The 20,088-nt window shown below is 39.7% G+C and overlaps 1 protein-coding gene across 3 annotated transcripts; it reads left to right on the forward strand.

Annotated features, from left to right (window-relative positions):
* Nucleotides 1-1,324: 1,324 nt before the first annotated feature.
* LOC126808849 (uncharacterized) lies at nt 1,325-16,464 on the forward strand. Of its 3 annotated transcripts, none has more exons than XM_050533877.1 (10): nt 1,325-1,391; nt 3,771-4,165; nt 5,140-5,583; nt 6,288-6,435; nt 8,035-8,243; nt 9,134-9,408; nt 10,626-10,758; nt 11,105-11,485; nt 12,238-12,873; nt 13,738-16,464. In XM_050533877.1, exons 2-10 carry the CDS (start codon nt 3,805-3,807, stop codon nt 13,902-13,904), a joined length of 2,754 nt encoding a protein of 917 aa, XP_050389834.1. In that variant the 5' UTR covers nt 1,325-1,391; nt 3,771-3,804; the 3' UTR covers nt 13,905-16,464. The 3 variants fall into 3 exon arrangements, with proteins under 3 accessions (XP_050389834.1, XP_050389836.1, XP_050389835.1); XM_050533879.1 differs by having other exon boundaries at nt 9,137-9,408; XM_050533878.2 differs by lacking the exon at nt 1,325-1,391 and adding an exon at nt 1,426-1,448.
* The last annotated feature ends 3,624 nt before the right edge of the window (nt 16,465-20,088 follow it).

Here is a 20,088-nt window from a genome sequence, read left to right on the forward strand (position 1 = left end):
CATTGTACACTAGTCTAATATGGGTTATCTCCCTTTAGTTGAAAACGCGCGAAACAGTCATTAACATAATTTCTGTATGTTTAACAGTGACCATTGTTGAAATTGAATTCGGCAGGGCTTGAATACTGGAGAGATACGATTTAAGAGTCCCTAGGATGGTACCTGACGTACTAAGAATGCCCATAGACGATCATTTATGGTATTCAACACATTGTGAAGTTCTAAGTGATCTGGAATATTCACAGTCACATCTGTGTCATACTCATGTGCTTCATGATGCAAGTCGCCTAAGCCTAGGGCTCCATAATGTGAACAACAATATGGCCAACGCTGCGAGTCTTTGGGCTATTCCACTTGGCACGACATATGGTGCACTTATGTCTTAGAGTAAGTATTGGTTAGGCCTACTACAGACATTTTATATTTTTTCTATTTAGTCTAGTTCTTACGTTGATATAGTTAATACAATTACATTTTTATATATATAGCCAGAAACAGCTTCGTGGCCTGGGTCTGTTTGTTCAAAGTCGTACAGTTTTCTTTCCCAGGGCCTAGTCAAGACGAGTGTGTGTGTGTGTGGAGGGGTCAGTTGTCTGTGTATCCTCCGTGGCCCAACCGCACTCCCAGGGAAATCTACAGAAAGCTCCTTCAACAGGGTTTGTTTTGCTTGATCACCCATAAAATTAGAAATGGTTCCACTACTAATGTCTTCCGGCATGCTCCAGCTACAGTAGTGGATCGTTCTAAGGCCTTCCTTTCAGCAAGTTTTGAAGTCACTTGACTACAAAAAAGTAAAGTTACTGGCCTATAACTCCCTTAATTTCCAATTAGACTGACCCCAAACTGTACTGCACATAGCTTAAACATTCCTTATGAAAGAGCTAAATCTGCCTATTGCAGGTCTTTCACTAGGCCTGAAATGTTATCTAAATTATCAATTAGACATTAATTAACTTATCCAGACCATAATCAACTCTCGATGGCATCATAGACAAGGATGACGTACAGAAGATCACAAAGGAGGCTAAAAACGGATCACGAGCCATGGCTAAGGCGATATTAAGGACTCTTTTAGGCTCTCTCTCTCTCTCTCTCTCTCTCTCTGTGTTATAATTAGTGTTTTTATATCGAACACTCATATAACACTCTTCGTAAGCCAGTGATTGTTGTCTCTCTCTCTCTCTCTCTCTCTCTCTCTCTCTCACACACACACACACACACACACACACACACATTATTTTATTTTGTGTCCCTTACTGCGCTCCATATCAGCGTTATTCCCAGAGAATATGGGTTTCTACAAATAGCTAAAATTAGAACTGACACAGATAAACGGGTATTGTAATATCAGTACAGTATAATATGCAAGAAGGAATAGTTAACTATTACAGGTAAGTGTTTTTTAACAGACTGTAACAGTAAATAGAAGGAATGGTTTACTATTACAGGTAATTGTTATTTTTTGTAATTAGATCCTATGATATGTTATATCTTCTTGTTTACAAATAACCACCAGTGTGGAAAATTACCAGTAATGGACGCTACAGGGTTAAAAATCGGGGAGTGAACGCGGTTTTTGTCAGTTGTCAGGAGAGAAAGTTTATTTGGGCTATCGAATTGACATTCACTCTGACAACAAACATAAGAGGGTTAAATTTAATCGCTTTTCTCAGTGTATAAAATCGACTAAACGTATTTAGGTCACGATAGCCTGGAATACAGTGATGAGTTGTATCGATTATACTATATGGCGGGTTTACGTAATGACGTTGTTGTTTATTACAAATCTAACAGGTTGATTTAATTAAGGGGGGAGGGGGCGCCGAATCGTTAACGCGTGCGCGTTGGATCAGAAGGTCTGTCATTGAGTCAAATGGCGTGGTTGCGATTCCCAGCTGTTATGTGACAAGGAGTAGGGGTCGCCTGTCCAACCTCGTGGGTTTTCGGCGGGTCCTACCCGAATTAGTAGAATAAAGATTAACTATATATTAGTCTCGAAATGACCCCCCCCCTCTCTCTCTCTCTCTCTCTCTCTCTCTCTCTCTCTTTCTCTCTCTCCATCTTTACATCATTTTGTTGGTGTAGATTCCAAAGAATCACAAAGCCGAGCTTCAAAATGCAAGGTGGAATTCGGTCGCTGCTATGACAAAATTCACCCCTTGCTTTGTATACGTAAACACAGAAATGAGTCATAGTCTATTTTAAAATGAACTGTTCGGGTGATTTATATTGGCCCAACTATTTTAAATACGCCCTTGACCTTCAGCGACCTGATAAGATAGTACAGGGTTTTCCCGGAGATTTTAAATTTGTATGAAACTAATTTCTCAAGTGCGCAGTCACGATTTCTTGTGTTAAGTGTAAAATGAATGAAGTGAAATGGAGTTTAACGTCCTACTGTTCTGCTCCGACTGGGCTAATGTCAGTGATGCAGGACGGAGGGCCTGACAAGGACAGCTGTCTAGTCGTTCGGATAGGACGAAAAACCGAGGTCCCGTGTACAACTTGGCGTGCACGTAAGAGATCCCTTAGCAGCTAGAATTCGATATAAGAGTAGGCCGTAGCGCCGCTGCCCGGGATAAATTTCCCTCATAGCACACTGTATGGTGTATTATCGTCTTCATTAGCCCAGTTTAGGAGCAGAACAGTCGGACGTTAAACCCCATTTCATTTCATTTCATTTCATATACGATATTAACCTGTAAAGTATGCAGCCACGATTGATTGTATCGAGTGTTAGCCAAATATATTTATTGACTCAGGTCCCTCGCCCCCCACCCCTTTCTTCTAATGATTTAGGGATGGACACAATTAGGATATTAAGGTTTTCCCAGGGCCACATTTTATTGTGTTGACTGCTAACCTCAGTGGCAAGGTGGCGGGGTGGGGTCAGGTCCCAAAAAATTAAAGGCTCTGTAGAGATATTATGCGTCGCTAACTGAAATTTTTTCGCGCCATAATCGCTCGATTCCAATATGACATTATTCTTCCACTCCGCTGTGGTCTTATACTAACTCTCACAAAACAGACAGAATTGACAGGCAGATCTCTAGATTCTATCCCATTTTCTAATCCTCTGGGTCACAAGAATTGGCTCACAGCAATGACCTTAACCACCAGGACACTCGCGTGTGCAGTAAAGAGGGCGGGGGCCTGTACATTTTGAGGCTCTGCGGTCAGTCACACCGGAACAGGAACATTGCGCGTTGGGGTCTTTAGCAGTGGAAGGAAACCGGGGGGCCCAAAGAATATCCACGAGGTTGGTCAGGCGACGCTACTCCTTGTCACGTACAAATGGGGAATCGAAACCACACCACTTGACTCAATGACAGACCTTGTAATTTCACGCACACGCGTTAAACCACAACATTATCCATCCCCCTTTGCTTTTAGACCCTTTTTCGTTTTTTGAAGTGGCTGGCTAGCCTGGAGGTCGGGTTTTCGATCCCTGCATTGGCCGAGAAAGTTCATCCGGATTTCCCGGAGTGGTTCCCCCTTGTCAGTGATGCAGGACGGAGGGCCTGACAAGGACAGCTGTCTAGTCATTCGGATGAGACGAAAAACCGAGGTCCCGTGTACACATTGGCGTGCACGTAAAAGTTCCCTTGACAGTTGGAATTCGATATAAGAGTAGGCCGTAGTGCCGCTGTCCGGGCAAAATTTCCCTCATAGCACACTGTATGGCGTATGCCCGTCTTCATTAGCCCAGTTCGGAGCAAAACAGTCGGACGTTAAACCCCATTTCATTTCATTTATTTCGTTTTTTTAAGGTTCGAAAGAACAGAGTTGTACGCCCTTTAAGATATGGCTGAAGGTGGTATGTCTTCAGACATTGATTTTCAAGATGTCCGACGCCCACCAGACAGAGAAGTTCCTACTCGTGGTGTTCTACCAGAGGAGTATAAAATACAGACACATTTTCCGATCTTGGTAAACGAACTGGCATGCCGACCCGACGCAATCATCGACTCATTATATTCAAAAAACGTCATAGACAATGATGACGTACAAAAGATCACAAAGGAGGCTAAAAACGGATCACGAGCCATGGCTAAGGCGATACTGAGGACTCTTTTAGGCTGCGGACCCGGCGCCTATAACAAGTTTATATCGTGTCTCCATGACAACAACTTCACTCAGGCATTGCTACGCCTTGAACCCACAGGTATGTTTACATATTCCCGAAGCAATGGTAACGAACATCATTAGCTCATGAACCATTGCCACATCAACTAAAATTGTCTTCAATTGTTTTTATTCGTCTACCTAGTTTGACAACCGACCAATCAAAGCCACGAAACAGGATAATTTAGATTGCAAATTACACAGACATTAAATGAAACGTGGTTTAGCGTCCTACATTTTTGCTCCTGCTGAAATAATGAAGACGGGCATACGTCACACAGTGTGCGGTGAGGTAAATTTTGCCCGGACAGCGGCGCTACGGCCTACTCTTATTTCAAATTCCAACTGACAAGGGATCTTTTATGCGCACGCTTATAGGTACACGGGACCTCGGTTTTTCATCACACCCGAATAACTAGACAGCTCTCCTGCAACACTGACACTGGGAAGTCATGCCGGAAAATCTCGAAAAACTTTCTCGCCCAACATCGGGAGCGAACCTGGGACCTCCAGGCTAGCGAGCAAGCGTCTAATTACTTACTGAACCACTGCGTCTCCGTACACAGACGCTGAATGGTTAGCGTGCGCGCGCTGTATCATAAAGTCTGTCATTGAGTCGACTGGCGTGGTTTCGAATCCCCGGTTGTACGTGACAAGGAGTAGGGTCGCCTGTTCAACCTCGTGGGTTTTCTCCGGGTCCTCCGGTTTCCTCCCACTCCTAAAGACCCCTATGCGCAAGCGAATTATTGAAATAAAATTAAACCATATTATGTTAGTCCCGAAATGACCTAGTTTGTGTCGAGTGGACGTTAAACCCCATTTCTCTCTCTCTCACCTGTCGATAGGTTACATTCATTGATAGAATGTATTGTGATTTGTTATTTGTTTACATTTGGCCAAATCTATTAAAAACTACAGATATCGCGCTCACACGGTTTTCGGGAAAGGGGGCATAACTACAGATATGGTGTGTTTACTCGTTATTCTGATAATTATTACAAATCTATATTTCAGCTGGATCATTTCTAGATGAACCAAAACAGCAGTATAATGACGTGCGATGGTTGTGTCAACAGACCTTAGCAAATGGTCTGGACGTCTCAGTGGTCTATGGAGATTTACTAGCCGTGCATGCTGACGTTCTAGTTTGCAGTAACTATGGAACGGGATCGATGGAAGGAAAAATCGCGAAAAAGATCCGAGCACGAGCAGGTCCTGATTATTGTCTGTCACTAAGAGAATTGTATAAAAAGAAAAGCAGTTTGAAAGATTGGGGGGTGTATCAGACCTTTGCAGGAGATTTGAAGTTCAAATGTGTTTATCAAGTAAAAATACCATCCTGCCCGTCCGGTGGTATGCAGTCCTGGCTATCAAATCTAGAGGACCTATATTCGAAGATTTTAACACGAGCCGATAAAGAGAAGCACGTGACTGTCACTCTCCCACTGATCGGTTCAGGTAAGTTCTAAATGAAATTGGGTTTAACGTCCTACTGTTCTGCTCCGAATGGGCTAATGAAGACCGGTATACGCCATACAAAAATTTTGCCAGGACAGCGGCACTATGGCCTAATTCCAACTGTCAAATCTCGTTTTACTTGTCTTTACTACACTAGGATCTGGAAGAGTTGTTATATAACCCGAATTTTGGTTGATGTGAGGGATTAGCCAATGAAACGGTCTGTTGCAGAGAGTTCTTGACGTGCGATGCACGGAACTGTGGGTATTCTACTAGAAACATCAACGCTGATTGTTTAATCAAATGTCTGACGTCATAGGGCCAAAAGCCGCTCGTATGACCCCTGACGCGACCTCCCACTACAACTGACCAGATCTTCATGTAAACACTGACCTAAGATGATGAAAATTTGGTTCGTGATATTTCCTAATTTTATATTTATATACATACATACATACATACATACATACATACAATACATTAGATTTATATACACGGTTGATTTCGCTGGGGGTGGGGGGTGCGGTCACTTGTGGTATTCTGTTGTTTTTGTTTCTGAAGAAAGAAGAACACATTTAAGGCTCTCGGGCGAGAGCCACGTTAGGGTGTTTCCTACTAATGATTGAATTTTCTAAAAATGAGTTTTTTCCACTATCCCGGGGTTAGGGCGAGGGATTCTCTATTTCTATGTGTTGTACTTGTAGATTTTGCTAGAGGACCAGCTGACCAGTGTGTAGAAGCTGCCATTGATGCCCTACAAAACCATAACGTAAAGAATTTATCTGGTGTCAACATTGTATCCGATGACGTAGAACTGTTGTCAAAACTAAGACAAGATCTCAAAAGTTTAAGGTATTGTTTTATACTTATTTTGAATACCACTCCTTTTGAATGCCGTGTACACATTGGCGTGCACGGTTAAGAACCTTTGAATTCGTAATGCGAGTAGGTGGTAGCGCTGCTTTCCAGGTAAAATTGCCATCATATCACGCTGTATGGTGTCCAAGAGACATCATCAGTTAATGATTTAATTGAAAAATGGATAATCAAGACTATGTTTACAATCGTAACAACGGTAGGGTGTATTCAAAGGACGGCGCCGTTACAGAGCGTGACCAAAATTAATCCTTCCCTCGAAGGCGCAGATATGGACTTGTCAGCTTTCGTTTGAAGAGAGGCATGCATGTTGTGTTTAGGACCCAATTATTAACGGTGTTAAAGATGTTATGAATAATTTATGTTGACTCTGAATTTTATTCACCAATTGACAACTAATGATGAACATCAAAATATCACCCAAGTATTCAATATGAATCTTAATCACCAAGATACATAAATTTGCCCAAATCCAAAGCCAGTTCCAGGAATTAAAAAGTAGACAAGAAGAAGAGGAATTAACTTTAGTCGAGTATTTAGACAGGGTGTCTTATTCGATGAAATTAAATTAATTTGTTTTTATTTCTTAAAGTCATATTCCAAACATGTTAAAATGTTAGTTAATTAGTCACATTGGGGATTGTGAAAGTGTAAATTCTTATCATAACAATCTATAACTCCATTGTTACATTTTTAATCCATTTTAATCCCCGAAAGCTGGATCCCCACGAAGGCGTCGATAGTGGACCTCCTTTAATCCGTTACGATCAATAACTGCGCCTTCATGGGAAATAAACCAACGGTAGCAATGGCATTCGAGACTCCTCTATTCTCCAAACAGCCCTAACGTCGCTAAGATCAGAGTGAAGTTATTTGTCTGAAATTTTCAACATATTCCCTTTCATTATCTATTGTTTAAATTTTATAGTGACAAGTGTGAGCTCTTTATCTAAATCTTACATATTCCATCTTAAAGTTATTCATGGCGGAGTTTCGATTCCCCGGTTGTACGTGACAAGGAGTAGGGTCGCCTGTCCAACCTCGTGGGTTTTCTCCTGGTCCTTCGGTTTCCTCCCACTGCTAAAGACCCCTACGCGCAAGCGAGTGATTGAAATAAAATTGAACCATGTGTTAGTCTCGAAATGACCTAGTTTGTGTCGAGTGGACGTTAAACCCCATTTCTCTCACTCTCTCTTTTTAAAGCGGAAATTGCAAATTTTCAAGTTATATTTTTAAAATGTATTAAAATAAAGCCTTAAAATAGATGGTATCCATAAACAGTCCTACCTTGTTAAAGAATAATCCTATTAATCCTATAATTCGCTATTGCCAGCTGAGAAAGTGGCAAAAATATCATTTTTAACTTCAAATTCCAACGTTGGAAAATGGCTGGCCTATGTTGTCAATAGCAAAACAGGGGAGGTAATTGTGTTGTTATTTCCTGTGTCATAGATTTTTAAGGGTGGGAAATAATGCCCATGATCGTATAATAGTGATTTGATAACCTATTGAGCAAAAGACATAGAAATAATTATGTTTTGACTTTCTTAGAAAATTTGAAATTCTCGATTTAAGGTATTCAACTGACAGTACGCCTTGTGGTGGACAGAGCAAGATTGACACCATTGTAGAGATTTGTACGTACCTTGGGCGAAAGGTTCCAGATTTGATTGACATGCCTGGCATTAAGGGGACAATGAATGAGAAAATGGGGGTGGAATTCTTTAACACAGACACGGAACAAAATGGAGAAGAAGTAGAAGATGAACTAACTACAAGTTCAGGTACTGTACAAGTTACGTACACAGACGCCTGTAATGTAATATTCTAAAAGTACTGATAAAGAAGGGGGTTTTGATGGCTGAATGGTTAGCGTGCGCGCGCTGTACCATACAGTCTGTCATTGAGTCGACTGGCGTGGTTTCGAATCCCCGGTTGTACGTGGCATAGAGTACGGTCGCCTGTCCAATCTCGTGGGTTTTCCCCGGGTCCTCCGGTTTCCTCCCACGGCTAAAGACCCCTACGCGCAAGCGAATTATGTAAATAAAATTAAACCATATGTTAGTCCCGAAATGACCTAGTTTGTGTCGAGTGGACTTTAAATCCCCCCCCCCCGCTCTCTCTCTCTGTCTCTCTCTCTCAAAGTACTGATAAAGAATCGTTTGAGGACGAGTTATTTGCCCTTGAATCGGATTCAGACCAGTTATTGTATAATCTCGCTCATTTAGTCACAGTTTAATATTGTATCTAATTTTGAGGAAACTTAAAATATCCCAAAGGTACCGAATGGGTTAGATTCTCGCACGCATCGGATTGTAACTTCTTGAATTATTGCCCTTGATTTTACGAAAAATAGCATTTTATTGTGTGAACGATCTAGAGGTCACAATTTTTATTCGATTTCAAATACCGTTGAATTATATTTTCATCACACAACGGCAGCGGATGAGTTTAAATGTCGTGAAAAACAGACCGAAACTTCCCATCAAAAAAGTCCCTACCGTTTACACATTTAGTTGCGGACCCTCTAGATGAAACTAAAGGTTAAGGGTCAAAAGATCTTGGAGGGGTTCGATATTTCGATATTTGTGTGTGTGTCTCTCTCTCCCCCCCTCCCTCTCTCTCTCTCTCTCTCTCTTTATTATAACCATTATTTTTATTTATTTGGTTACAGAAGAAGATGCTGACGGGGCGTTATATAAACAAAACTTACCCAATGGTATGGTTATAACTCTATATGATGATGACATCGTTAATATATCATCTGATATTCTGGTCTGTTATAAATATAATACAACCAAATATCAGGGTCGTATAGATAAACATTTAAAACAAGTCGGTGGTAGAGATTATATCCAGTCGCTGAAATCACTAGAAGAGGGAGATCTAGAATCATGGAAAGTTTACTTCACTCTAGCAGGCAATCTTCAATTCCATCTCGTATACCAGGTAAATTTTAAAATACAGTCAAACTTCGAGAGAGAGAGAGAGAGAGAGAGAGAGAGAGAGAGAGTTTAACGTCCACTCGACACAAACTTGCTTGCGCGTAGGGGTCTTTAGCAGTGGGAGGAAACCGGAGGAACCGGAGAAAACCCACGAGGTTGGACAGGCGACCCTACTCCTTGTCACGTACAACCGGTGATTCAAAACCACGCCAGTTGACTCAATGACAGGCCTTATGATGGAGCGCGCACGTGCTCATCATTAGGCCATCCAACCCCCCGGATCAAACTTCGTTATCATGAAGCCGATTTTGTCGAGATTATACCGAGTATACAGGTGACAATTCTATGGAATACAATTACTGCTTATTACTGAGCGACTAGGCTTCTTTAGTCATTATCAAGCAATGATAAAATATGACAAGACAATATGTACCACACCGATCAGCAGTGAATATTCGCTAGGCCTCTACAATCACTGATAAGGATGACATCAATGCGACTTAATGAGTCTCAAATATTAACTTTTTTCAACCCACAAAATAAATTCTAAAATATATTTTTTATGTATTAGAAAAATAAATAAAGACGTTTGACGTATTTGTAGGTAAAAATTATTTCCTAATTAGTGTAAATGGATATTTAAATGACTAAAAGGCAGCATTCTACCCGAAGCAGTAACGTCTTATGTAAACAATGCACGCGCCATTCAGCCAATGATTGACGCTGTGTGCTGTGACAGCACGTGTTGAAGGCGGTCATCTTTTACAGAGATATAAGAAGACTTTCGTAATTCTCTGTAAAACAGATTAAATATATACATGTACACAACAGTACTTAGTTAATGCTGACCAACCCGAAAAATGTAATGTAATTAAGGGGTATTTCTGGTTGGTCAGCATTAACTAAGTGTTGCCGTGTACATGTATATATTGTCCTGTTGTATTTTCGTATTTTATCATTGCTTGATAATAACTAGAGAAGCCTAGTCGAAACGTCACTCAGTAATAAGCAGTAATTGTATTCCTGTATACTCCAGTTCAATTACTAAATGGCATTGAAACAGATTATACTGAGTCGCTGGAAGCACTAAAAGATCTGAAATCATGGAAAAAATTTCCTCATAGCACACTGTAGGCGTATATCAGTCTTCATTAGCCCAATCGGAGCAGAACAGTACGAAGTTGAACACAATTTCATTTCATTTTATTTAATTTCTACTAGGCAGTAATACCAGAATTAGATGAAGAGAATACCGAAGAATGGTTATCAAATCTACAGATATTATACAGTACAATTTTAACTACAGCTGATGATGAAAAACGTGATTCGATTACATTTCCAATCACTGGTATAGGTAAGTAATCGATTTGATAATTTCCATTCATTAATATAGGTAAGTAATCGATTTTTGGGTAAAGGTAAGTAATCGATTTTCCGGTAAGTAATCGATATTATAGATGAGTAATCTATTATAGATGGGTAATCTATTATAGATGAGTAATCGATATTACAGATAGTAATCGATATTACAGGTAAGTTATTGGTTTTTCTTTAGGTAAGTAATTGTTTTTTCTTTAGCTAAAGAAACCTCTCTCTCTCTCTCTCTCTCTCTCTCTCTCCCCTCTCTCTCTCTCTCAAATGCTCGATTAATAATATTGTAGTTTTTGTTTGGTATTTTAGTTTTTGTTGGGTATTTTCAGGACCAGTCGACCAATGTATAGAAGCTTTCATAACCACGTTGAAACACCATGAAGCCAAGACGATCAGAACCATTAAAATCGTTGCGAATAAAGAGGCCATCATCAAGAAACTCTGTAAAGGTCTTACGAAAGCTGTTGGCACCGCCCCAACTGCTGTTGCCAGGAGAATTCCAAAAGAAACCCAACAGAAGACCGCATCCATATCTGAAGATCCTTTCGATTTTGTTTCTTCAGTTGTAAGTCAGTTCGTAAACACAGATGTTGTGAAGGGTATATACAATGAAATTTTTGGGATACCTGTTTTTAAAAGAGGCAAAGGAGGTCCAAATGGACAAAAGCGATATAAGCCTGCGATCAAGGAGAAGTCTACAGAAAATGTGGGTAAGTAAATTTAAGCAGGTTTTATAAAAGGTTGTCTTTGTCCAAACCGGGGTTCGAACTGCAATTACTGTTTCAAAAATAGGAAACCATCGTGGCACATATGACAGGAAACGAACTCTTTGTTTTGGTGAAACAACGTTCCATTGAACTCAACCTACCTCTACCAACTTAGTAGATTGTTTAGTGATGTGTCATAGAGTGGGCCCGATAAAGCGACGATTATCCAGTCATCAATCTTAGTTTCTGTATTAACCATCAGTCCACATGATGTCCGAGTATAAATTCAAATACTCGGAAATACCGGAATTTATCGAAGAATGCCGATTACTAAAAATGTTGACATTGTCCTTTCATTGACTAAGAGAAAGAAAACGTTTAGATACCCTTGAACAGTGATTTCCAAGGTGGATGTACGCCTCACCAGTGGGTCCTGAGAAAATTGAGTGGGGCGTAGGTCGCACCGGTTTAGACTGATAGTGGGGTACAGGTATCTGCATTTGTATAAATTCTTTAATTTCTATTTGTGTGAATGCGCAAGTGAATTTCATCAGAAATACTTTTGCTAAAGGTATATTCCCATCATGAACTTTAAGTTTTTATTTGAATTATGGGTCTGTTTAACTGTTGTGGGGAACCAGATTTTTTGTTATCAAAAAGTAGGGCATGGGAAATACAGGTTGGGAAAGACTGCCCTAGAAGAACTGCTAATGGACTAGTTGTATTTGCTAAAAATGTTGATACTGTTTTTTCAGTGACAAAGAGAAAGAATACTCTAAAAAGTTACAACAGAAGGATCCCTAATGGACTGGTTGTGTTTGTGTACAATGAAGATGTTGTTGATGTCCACGCTGATATACTGGTGGTCTGTAATGACAAGAAAGGAAGCAGTAAGAGGGGTCTAGCTAAGTATCTTAAAGCAAAGGGTGGGAGACAATACACCGACTCATTAGAGACGTTAATGGAAATGGAGGGAGAACTGGAGGATTGGAAACTCTATTTCACACTTCCTGGAAATTTGAAATTTAAAGAAATTTATCAAGTAACCTTTCCTCAAAAGACAGATGGTGGAGGTGCGGCAGCTGTTGCCCTTCCTGCTGTAGATGATGATTATAGTGACGACGACGACGACGACGACGATGAGGATGATGATGAGTATGAGGATGATGGTGGTGGTAGTGCTGCTGCTCCTGTTGCTACTGGTGCTGCATCTGTTGCTGATGATGCTGCTGATGGCGCTGCTGTCGAGAATAGGGGTAGCGATGCTGGTGATGCTGGTGCTGGTTGTGGTGGGGGTGGGGGTGATCGACTACAGCAGCTTTATTCTCAGATATTGTCCACAGCCGACACAGACAAACATGAATCCATTACGATTCCTCTTCTTGGTTCAGGTAAGGCACACTTGCAGAGACTACAGCGGGTGGCTGTGCGTCGACAGTAACAGCTTTCCGTCTGGACAAACTAACCTAAAGATGCATTATGTAAGAGCTAATATGATTATTTCAGGTCTTTATTGTGACCTCAAATTATTATTTAGACATTTATTCACATGACAAGCCTATTATCAACTCGCTAGATAATCAGATGGCTGAGATTTAAACGGATTTAAACAACCACAATTAAAAAAAAATTCACGATAAAATGAAATGATATGGGGTTTGACGTCCTACTGTTCTGCTTCGACTGGGCTAATGAAGACGGGCATACACCATAGAGTGTGCCATGGGGGAAATGTTGCCCGGACCAACTCTTATATCGAATTCCAACTGCACGCGAATGTATACACGGGGCCTTGGTTTTTCGTCTCATCCGAATGACTAGACAGCTGTGTTTGTCAGGCTCTCCGTCCTGCACCACTGACAAGGGAAACTACGTCGGAAAATCCCGATGAAATTTCTCGGCCAATGCAGGCATCGAAGACGCGACCTCCAGGCTAGCGAGCCAGAGTCATATTTGACTTGTTTTTAGTGCCAATGATTATAATCAGATATTGGTCCATAATTTTCAGTGAAGATTGAAATCTAAAACCCGTTACTTACACGTGACCTGGCCGATTCAAGGGACTATTTTACAAAATTTTGCCCCGCCCCACCCCACCCCACCTTACCTTTGCTGCGACTGTCCTACTGTCGGCAATAAGAAATCGTAATTGCGATCAAATCTTGGCGGTAGAATCCCTTACCGTGTTATGAACAGTTGAGAATTAAAGAAATGAAAGGAAAAATAAGGTACAATATTTTTTTGTAATTTTTCAGGAGTATCTGGTGGCCAGACTGTACAGTGTATAGAGGCAGCTATAGGAGCTATACAAACCCATCCTGTCACAAATTTACGTCATATTAATATTGTCACTAAAGATGACGGAAGGTATGACTTGTTACGTGACAAGTTGAAAACTTTACCAACAGATAACGACAGTTAATTATGTCACCGACTAATCTCAGAAAACAGACAATCTATACTAATATTTGTGACTGTCGTTTGTCTGTTCATGGTTAGCGGATACACTAGGGTTGTCCCGAGGCTGACATTTGGTGTTAAAATGACCTACCACTTCCGGTTTCGGAGTTATGCTACTTCCGGGTCATGGCAGACACGTGCTATGCCCGGGTCAACCGCAAGTACTTTTATAAATGAAACTTTATACATCACTATTGTCTAAATTTGTGTATTCATTAGTGGTGTGCATTATAATTAGTCACGCTTATACACAAGCAGCAGTTGATTATGTTATAGCTTTATTTAACGTCCGCTTCCATCAAAGTGAGCAAAATGCTTAAGCTTATATACAAAGTCACGCTTCTACACAAGTAGTGACTTCTTTAACAGCTAGTTACGCCCCTGCTAATTAATGACTACCAGTGGCGGACTGGTTCTGAAAATATTGGTTGCCAGGAGACAAAGGAGGCCCACCCACCAATACAATTCTAACATTTAATTTTTAATAACCCCGTAATAGAATTGAAGATATAATATAACTTTTATAATATTTTCATGCTAATAATTTTTATATATTTTTTGATAATTTATGTTTTAAATATATTGTCTAATATCTAAGGCGGCCCAATTTCTCAGAGACCCACTTGCCATTGGACAAGCTGACAACCTGGCCAGTCCGACATTGATGACCACTGTATAATTTCTAACCACTTGTACTATACATACTAAACATAAGTTTATAATAATGGCAACAAATTTCATTAGTAAATGGCCTAGGTTCGTTAGTCATTGGTATCAGGGTTCTGTTTCTCGAAATCTTAACTGAAGATAAAATCCAAATTTTAGTAGATACTTCAATTTTGATTGGCTAAGCACTAAAATCAATCTAATATTATCCAATCAAATTACTAAAATTTCGATTTTATCTTAGTTAAAATTTCGTGGAACAGGTCCAGGTTAACAGTATCTCAGGAAAATGGCCATATTTAATAAATCTCAAAAGCTTGTCTCAGGTTACCTAGTCACTGACTAATCCCAGAAAACAATGTGAAGCATAACCGATCCAATATGGAAGCTAAACCACAAACTTACCAAATGTGACATCAATATCACTGTGACTTCAAATACTTATTTATGGCAACTGTCCATGAATATATTACCAAAGATAGTATTTATTTTTTTATCGGTGGCCAAAACTTATTTCAGATTTTAGTTCAGTACGGTACACAGGCCCGTAGCCAGCGGGGGGCAAGGGGGGGGGGGGGGACAATGCCCCCTGAAAAAATGTTTTGCCCCCCCCCCACCCGAAAAAAATTTTGCCGACTATAGCTCTAAAATACCTACTGTAGACTGTGCCGGGTGCCCCCCCCCCCCCCTAAAAACCTCACTGCCCCTCCACAGCCAACAAGCTGGCTACGGGCCTGATGGTACCTCATATGTGTTCATAATACACGGAATCCATACGGGATCCACTGTCATTGTTCAATAACTGTACAATGCTCTTTTTCATCCGGAATTACTAAGCCACTCCAAAAAATCAATTTTATTATTAATCCACAAATCATCCGCAACGTGTTCAAATTATCAGAGTGATGTCCCTTGTCATAGCAATTATCAGAGTGGCGTCCCTTGCCATATCAATTGTCATTGTGACGTCCCTTGTCATATCAATGAGTCCCATGCAATGACGTCATTGGTCCCAAATTTTTTTGTTGGCACCCAGGAGAAAACTTTGCAGAAAGCCTACGTTAATCGTTTCCTGCAGCGTTTTTCTCATATAGCTTATAGTTCAATTATTATTTGTACAGCATAATTGATAAGAATTTGTACGATACTTTCGTTTGTTGACGTCCAGGAGAAACCTTTGCAGTAGGCCTAGGTTAATTGTTTTTGTTTCCTGCAGCGAAATTTGCTCTGAAAGCCTATTATAGTTGTACAGAACCATTTATAAGAATTTTTTATTTTTTTTTTATTTTGTTGTTGTTGAAATCCAGGAGAAAACTTTGCAGCATGTTAATTCAATCTGGTTAAAACCAGAGCTAAATCGTCCTATTGTAGGTCCTTTTTTTTGGCTTCAAATGTTATATAAATTATTAATTAGACATTTAATAACATGACAAGCTCATAATTAAATCTCGATGCCATCGGATGGTCGTGTATTTTAATGGACTGCCATTTAATAATTTAATTTAAAAATGGATAATCGAGACATTTTTATTGTCATAATAATGGTAGCAATGAAATCGAGACTACGCAATTCTTATCAAAACTACAAACATCCATAACTTCGTTCAGAATAAAGTAATTTGACTGAAATTTTCATTTTTCATTATCAATTTTTAAACTATTTTAACAGGGCCTGTCAGCTCTTTATCTATATCTTAAATAATGCATTTTTAAGTCTATTCGGATATCGGAGAATTCCCATTATATTACATTTTATCCATGTTTTTTTACAATTAATACGCATTTTTTTCGTGCATTTTATATAACAGGTATTTTGTATGAATTATTGTTAGCTTGTATTAAAATTGTAAAATATCTTGTGTGAATTATTGACGTCTTATCCCAGCTTTTACTGTTTTATGATTTGAATATGTAGACAGGAGTTCTCTAGTTGTTGGGGGTGGGGGTGGGGTGGATGGCCGAATGGTTAGCACATGCGCGCTGTGTCATAAGGCCTCTCATTGAGTCAACTGGCGTAGTTTCGAATCCCCGGTTGTACGTAACAAGGAGTAGGGTCGCCTGTCCAACTTTGTGGGTTTTCTCCGGGTCCTCCGGTTTCCTCCCCATTTCTCTCTTTCTCTCTCTTTATTACGTACGAGATTTGAATATTCTGTTGACACGTGATTTTTATACGCCCACATTGAAATGTGTAGAGATATGGCCCTTGTTTCACTTTGTTGAACCTTGTGAACGCTCTAATGCCAAAAGTTAACATACGATCTTTGTGAAATTTATATGCAATATTTAAGTTAGTAAAACGAAGAAGCCTATTGAATTTCAACAATTTCCGTTTATTACGTCTAGAGTTATGGCCCTTGTTTCACTTTATTGAACCTTGTGAACGCTCTAACGCCAAAGGTATCATCCGATCTTTCTGAAATTTATATGCATTATTTAGATTACTGAAACGAAGAAGCCTATTGAATTTCGGCAATTTCCGTTTATCACGTCTAGAGTTATGGCCCGTGTTTCACTTTACTGATCCTTGTGAACGCTCTCACGTCAAAAGTTATCATCCGATCGTTCTGAAATTTATATGCATTATTTAGATTGGAGAAACGAAGAAGCATATTGAATTTCAGCAATTTCCGTTTATTACTTTTAGAGTTATGGCCCTTGTTTCACTTTGTTTAACCTTGTGAACGCTCTAACCCCAAAAGTTATCATCCGATCTTTGTGAAATTTACATGCATTATTTAAATTGGTGAAACGAAGAAGCCTATTGAAATTCAGCAATTTCCGTTTATTAAGTCTATAGTTATGGCCCTTGTTTCACTTTATTGAACCTTGTGAACGCTCCAACGCCAAAAGTTATCATTCGATCTTTGTGAAATTTATATGCATTATTTAGATTAGTGAAACGGAGAAGCCTATTGAATTTCAGAAATTTATGTTTATTATGGCCCTTGTTTCACTTTATTGATCCTTGTGAACGCTCTAACGCAAAAAGTTATCACCCGATCTTTGTGAAATTTATATGCATGATTTAAATTAGTGAAACGAAAAAGCCTATTGGATTTCAGCAATTTACAATAATTACTTCTAGAGTTATTGCCCTTGTTTCACTTTGTTAAACCTTGTTAATGCTTGATTGATGATAGTTATCATCCGATATGTATGAAATTTATATGCATCATTTAAATTTGTGAAACAGGTCTATTGAAATTTATATGCATCATTTAAATTTGTGAAACAGGTCTATTGAATTTCACCAATTTCCGTCAATAATTTCTAGAGTTATGGCGATTGTGAACGTTTGAATGACAAAAGTGATGATGTGATCTGTATGAAATTTATATGCATTATTTAAATTATTTAGATTACGTCCAGAGTTGAGACCCTTGTTTCAGTTTGTAGAACCTTGTAAACCCTCAAACGACAAAATTTATAATCTGATCTGTATGGAACTGTCTTGTAAAGGCCCCCAATTACCTACAAAAGAATAAATATGCGACAACCCTTGAAGACCGCACGGACGATTTAGCTGCTGTGGGCGTATGTTTTGTTGCCTGGCAACCTATCTTTAAGTGTGGTATGAATTGAATACCGTACGCTCTCTCTCTCTCTCTCTCTTTCTCTCTCTCTCTCTCTCTCGCTCTCTAGTTGTTTCCAGTTTGCTCCCACTGCTAAAGACCCCTACGCGCAAGAGAATTTTTGAAATAAAATTGAACCAAATGTTAGTCCCGAACGAATTTACATAATAAGTTTGTGTCGAGTAAATGTTAAAATGCATTAGACTTGGCATCATATGAGCGGACAATCTGGATGACAGACCCAACCTACCTGCAGAGAACCAGAGAAGCGAAAAAAAAGCTAGCTTCCATTTAATTTTCGTACATTAGTTACGTACGATGAACGGGCTTACCCCCTTTAAAGTATTTGGATAAATTAAAAATTATGCGTAACCATATATTCGGATATAGGAGAATTTCCATTATACCATACCTTAATCAGAGAGAGGGGAGAGAGAGAGAAATGGGGTTTAACGTCCACTCGACACAAACTAGGTCATTTCGGGGCTAACACATGGTTCAATTTTATTTCAATAATTCGCTTGCGCGTAGGGGTCTTTAGCAGAGGGAGGAAACCGGACCCGGAGAAAACCCACGAGGTTGGACAGGCGACCCTACTCCTTGTCACGTACCGATACAACCGGGGAATCGAAACCCCGCCAGTTGACTCAATGACAGACCGTATGATACAGCGCGCGCACGTGCTAACCATTCGGCCAACCAACCCCCATACTTTAATAATGTTTCGTAGTTTTTATATTAATTTATATGAATTATTGTCATTTTTTGGCCATCCTGTATAAATTTTAACAAATTTGGTTTTATCCGGTTTCCACTCACTGCTAAAGACCCCTACCCAAGCAAATTATTAAAATAAAATTGAACCAAATGTTAGTCCCGAAATTACTCCCCCCCCCCTCTCTGTCTCCCCCCCCTCTCTCTCTCTCTCTCTCTCTCTCTCTCTCTCAGAAACAGCTGTATAAAATGCATTTGTCTTGTCTTGTTAATGTATGATCGGATTTACTCCCTTAATTTTTTGAATAAAGTAATCATCCAAATAGAAAAAAAAAATCCCATCAACATCGAATGACTACAGCTTTAATTGAAACGATAATGATCTTAATCATTTATTCTATTTTCACGACCTGGCAGATTCTTCTTCCCGCCAAAATCGTCCGATTTCACGTCTGTTGATGATAGAAATTCAATAAACGTGGTTGCTATTAATTAGCAGACGTGACAAGTGTTCTCTACAAGATTCCAATATGGCGGCTTATTACTTCTGCTATCGACCCGGTAATCACCCGCAAAACTTTGATTTCCGACTAGTGCCTGCAGATATATATCATCATAACCATGATTCTCAATTTAAAGGGGACGACTCTGATATCAAGATACTAGTTCCGTATTAACGCAGTCATTGTTTTTTTTAAGGCGAGCGATCCGCTCACCTGAATGTCGACCGAGGTTTTTTTTCCCTCCCCTTAAAATTGAAAATTGCTCTCCTTCACAAAGTCATGGGGGATTTATTATCATTTATGAAACCAGGAATGACCCCATTGCATGCAGTTACTGATCTTCAGAATCATTTCCCATACACACAACTAATCACTCTCCTTAATTTCTAAATCACTCTTCTTATCGAAACTGGGAGAGCCTATTTTTAGGGAGCGATTTTTTTCAATTTGTTGATTGAGGAGAGCTTTCTTGGTTCTCCTCTAAAATACAAACAACAACTTCTGATTAACGAAACGATATTATTCAAGAACCAAAGACACCCCCCCCCCCCCGCCATTGTCTTACTCACTGAGACACCGCGACTCAAGTAAATAATAGCAGCTGCAAAGTGAGGGGAGTGGGTAGCACGTCCGCGCTGTATCATAAAACCTGTCATTGAGTCAACTGGCGTGGTTTCGAATCCCCGGTTGT

Source organism: Patella vulgata, chromosome 1 (genome assembly GCF_932274485.2).
Source record: "Patella vulgata chromosome 1, xgPatVulg1.2, whole genome shotgun sequence".
NCBI lineage: Eukaryota > Metazoa > Mollusca > Gastropoda > Patellidae > Patella > Patella vulgata.